Raw genomic sequence first — 4,314 nt, forward strand, 5'->3', positions numbered from 1 at the left:
CAGCTCCTTTAGGTGATTGTTCAGTCTTTTGTTTTCTGCTCTTTCTTTAGGCCCTCCTCCCTTCACTCTTGTTACTCGGCAAACATTTGCTAAATCCATATTACATGCCAGGCACAGTACACTAAGGTTTTGGTGGTGAAAATGACATGGTCCTCTCTAGTGTGCCCTTTTGGTGGGCATGTGGTTATTGATCTCTTTTGGCCAGAATATCAGGGTTAACTGTCCTGATCCTGGTTGAGTGACCTAGGGAAGTTTCTTCAGAGTCAGCAGCCCCCAAACCAAAGCTGATTCAATAATTCCCCTCTCTTTGTCTTGATTATTTTCCTCTCACCACTATTTTCTTTGACTCTTCTATACCATCAAGACCATGTTGATTAATCCTGGTAGGTTTGAAGTTTGGGGAAGGCCTCCCTACCTAAAGCTGGGGAGCAGGGTGGGTAGTTGTTACTGAAATAAAGCTTAATTGAGTCTGGATGGATGTAGACAACTTCTAATGTTCCCTCTGCATCTCCAAGACTGCAGCCTCAGGGTATTGTGGAAGAAGGGATCATTTCTTTTAATACCTGCCTCCACTTTTGTCTCCTGGGTCTAGGTGTCAACATTGCATACTTGAACACTGGTATTGGAGGACACAAAGCCCCCAGTCTGGCAGACCGACAGCGGGAATACCTTTTAGACATGATCCCTCCCCGGTCTATATCGCAGTCCATCAGTGGACAGAAATAACGCCTGTTCCACTTATACTGCCCCAACCTTGAATCCTTTACCCATCTCCTCTCCCATTGTCCCCAACTTCCGTCGCATGCAGTGCCTGTACTGGTGCCTACCATACACGGAAAACAAAACAGAAAAACAGAAGACAAAAAGTAGGAATCAACAAGAAAACACACGCCCTGCCCCGCCACCTCCCCTTTATTTTACACTGCTGCGATCTGTTCTGCCACTTTCTCTCTTCAGTTTTAATAGCGAGGTGGATCTCTGCCTCTGATAGAGGTCAGAATGAGGTCCTGGGGAGAAATCTAAGCCCTTGGATGTGTGTTTCTAAAGTTTGTTTTTATGCTTTAATTATTGTTATCATTTTTAATGATGTTGTGTGTCCTCCCTTTGTTCAGTGGACGGTTAAACCTTTTTATTTTCACCCAGTATTTTTTTTTTTTCTTTTCTTTTGTCTTTTTTCTTTTTTGTAAACACAAATGACATTCAGTTAAGTGATAGGAGCATTGCAGTAGGGTCCCCAGCTGCCAAGTAGGACATGACTGGGAGTGTTAGGGGCAAAAGTTTTTAATGCACTTAACCCAGGGTTGGGGGGAGGTGGTGGCATCAAACAGGGAGGAATAGCACACCAGCTATGGGGTGTCTCTGAGCTGGACAGTTCAGAAGGCAGTGTTGACTATTGAAGTTGGGCTCTAAGAATGAGGGGAAAGAGCCTGGAAGGAGAAGCTTTAAAAGTTAACCACTCTAAAAGTGACCCATAAAGAAGAGAGAGAAAGGGGCATGACAGTGAACATCATGTTGAGCCAAGGAGGACTGAGACCACGTCCTAGCCTTCTGGATGCTGGGCAAATGAGGTTAGTCTCCTGACCCCAGTGGAAACGCAGAAGACTATTCCAGGCCAACTAGCCCCAGATTATTTCATCTTATTTTTTTGTAAAGTTCTCCCCCATCCCCATCTCCTTTCTTTTCTTTTTTAAAAATCCTAATCTGCCCTCAGTAACCACAGCCCCATCTGTAATATAGAGTGGCTGTTCCCAGCTTGACTTTGCTGGGTGTCCTGGAAGTTGGATGGGCATGAGTGAGTGAAATGTCAAAGGGAGGAAATAGAGGGAGAAAGAAAGAGAGGATTCCCTCCCAATAGTTGCGACTTTCCCATTTGTCTCTTTACCTTCTGAGCGCCAGGAGATGAGGGTGAGGGCACCTAATCAGGTGGGAGCCCTACCCTGGCCCTGCTGCGCTAACTGCAGAGCTGACCGCTCACAGCTGAACAATTCATGTCAAAACCAATCCTGGACCTGTGCTATAAAAGTAGTTGTTGTCTTTTTTCTCCCCAGAATTCTATAAATTTTGCTTTCTTGTTTGTTTTTATTCTTTTCTTAAGTGCTACTAATGTAGAGAATGAATTGAATTGTGCAATGTTGCTGTTCTGGGGATTGGGGAGATTAGCATCCCATTTGCCCACACCATGGGGGACAGGGGAAGGGACCAGGCTGTTTTTGAGGTAAGGGAAGCCCATTAAAGGTAGGGGTTTCTGTTCACTTAATAGTGCATGTCCACCTGCCTCTCCAGCTCTAATAAAAGCTGCCAGAGTTTGAGGAAGGGATACTCTCAGCAGAGAGGTGTGAAGAGGAGTGTAACATTTTGCCCTTGAAAGCCACCTGGAGAGGTTCCCCCATTTTTATTTTTTAAAATTAAATAATTTTTTAAAGTAAGAAGGCACTTTTAAAATTAACACACACACAAACTGCACATCCTCCCCATAAAGTTTGGGGAGGGGATAGGAGGAGCTGGAATCAGGCTCAGTTCCCCCCACACTGGCTTCTACTCCCCATACTCCAGAGCCACTGTGGGTGATTATACTGGCCCTACGGGCCTTCCTGGCTTTTTTTCTTTCCTCCCTTTCCCCCAATTCATTGAGCACTTAATAAAGGAGCAGAGATGCAGCCTGTGTCTGGGCTCCCCAGTGGTGAAATGATCTGGAAGCTAGACGCTAGTAACAGGTAGTGATGGGGTTGTTTCGAGTATTTTTCTGGGGAATGTGGAACCCCTGACTAAGTGGTGGGAGAGGGAGGGGGGTTAGTGGAACTGGGTCTGGGATTATTTTAAAATTATATATATATATATAAAGATATATTCTTACATCTTTCCTTTGCCCTCTGTGCTTTGAAAGCACTGGATAAATCGTTTGGTTTTGCTTTTCTCTCTTCCACAAAATTGGAAGCTTTTTAAAAAATATTTTCCCTGCAAGTCATCTTGCCTTGTGGCATGTCTGTCTAGCCTCCCTCCCCCCACCCCATGATGAAGTGCCATTTCTGTTATGTCTCCCCTCCCCCAGCTCAGAGGTGCTCAGAGGTACGAGGTGCCCGAGTTTGTCAGTTGAGATTAAAAGTAAGGAACAGAGAATGTGCAATACCGTCTGGCTGGGGGCTGTCCCTGCCCTGAGCTGAATCCCTTCCCTGGGAGCCAGGCCACCTTTGAATGGGGTTTGGAAGTAAGATGTGTAGAGATGGGGATGATGGGGAAGGAAAGCCTGTAGTCGCCTGCCTGCCAAGGTGCTGAGGCGATAGGGGAGAGGGTGGAGTCTTCCCTGTTTTTATCCCCTCAGGGTCAGTTACATAGAGGCTGCTTGTTGACTGGTATAGCTCCGTGACCCTTTGCTCAATCGCTGAGGTTTGATTTCTTACCCTCTCTTATCCCCATTTTCATACCCTTCCCAGGGATTAGTGACGGGGGTGAGGCTCCTCTAATCATGGTGAAGTATTAGCCTTCCACCTCCTCCCTTCTCCTCCCTCTCCCCCATCCTGTCTTCCTCATTTCTCTCCTTTTTCATCACTGATTGCCTTGTGTCCCTCCAAGTCTGTTGTTGCTGTCCATCCCCAGGCCTTGGGCCCCATAGACACTAAACCTCATGCCCTAAAGATAGGAAGAAAGACCCTCTGTACAGAGTTATCCTTCACCCCTGGAGCAGTGAAGCTCAGGGTGATACTAGAGTGAGGATCCCACCAGTTTTGCCTGGCTTCCTCCATCACCAGAGGCTTAAAAAGTAGTAGTTTATGGACAGTGGCTTACTCTCTCTAAGCCTGATACAGGTGAATGAGCGGTAAGGCTTTGGTAAAACTGAGGGACAGAGGTCCTTATTTGTCTTTTTTTTTTTTTCTTTTTCTTTTTGTCATTTGACCACAGCATCTGGACTTCTTTCATCCCTGGAATAAGTATTTTTCCACATTTTTTGGATGTATGTATGGTAGACAATTTTTTTTTAAGACACAGAGATAAATGTTTTCCTGCTTTGGTTACCTTTCCTTTCCCCTTTAAAAGGAATTAGCTATAGAACTGCTTTGTAAAGATGCTTCTTGATATTTTACTTTTGTTCCTTTTCCCTAACCTCTCCCTTTTCTCCCCACTTCTCCAGAAGGCATAACCTTCTCTCCACACCCCCTACCCCCACCCCAGTCCTAGGCTCCTTTCCCCTCCAACAAGACCTTCATTAGCTTATGATATTTGCTGCCGAGATGTTATAACAAGGACTCATTCGTGTATATAAGCTATTTCTTGATCCATTTAAAAGGAATTGTACATTGTGTAGAAAAAAAAAAAAAC

At 45.2% G+C, this 4,314-nt stretch overlaps 1 protein-coding gene across 5 annotated transcripts in view; it reads left to right on the plus strand.

Moving 5' to 3' along the window:
* Window positions 1–4,312, plus strand: part of GATAD2B (GATA zinc finger domain containing 2B) — a 55,798-nt gene extending 51,486 nt beyond the window's left edge. For 4 of the 5 annotated variants that reach the window (XM_010838394.1, XM_010838392.1, XM_010838391.1 and 1 more), the window contains exon 11: window positions 593–4,312. In XM_010838394.1, coding sequence (XP_010836696.1) covers window positions 593–726 — 134 coding nt within the window. In that variant the 3' untranslated portion in view covers window positions 727–4,312. The other variant, XM_010838395.1, reaches the window with a different exon arrangement.
* The last annotated feature ends 2 nt before the right edge of the window (window positions 4,313–4,314 follow it).

Source organism: Bison bison, unplaced genomic scaffold (genome assembly GCF_000754665.1).
Source record: "Bison bison bison isolate TAMUID 2011002044 unplaced genomic scaffold, Bison_UMD1.0 scf7180017864093, whole genome shotgun sequence".
Taxonomy (NCBI): domain Eukaryota; kingdom Metazoa; phylum Chordata; class Mammalia; order Artiodactyla; family Bovidae; genus Bison; species Bison bison.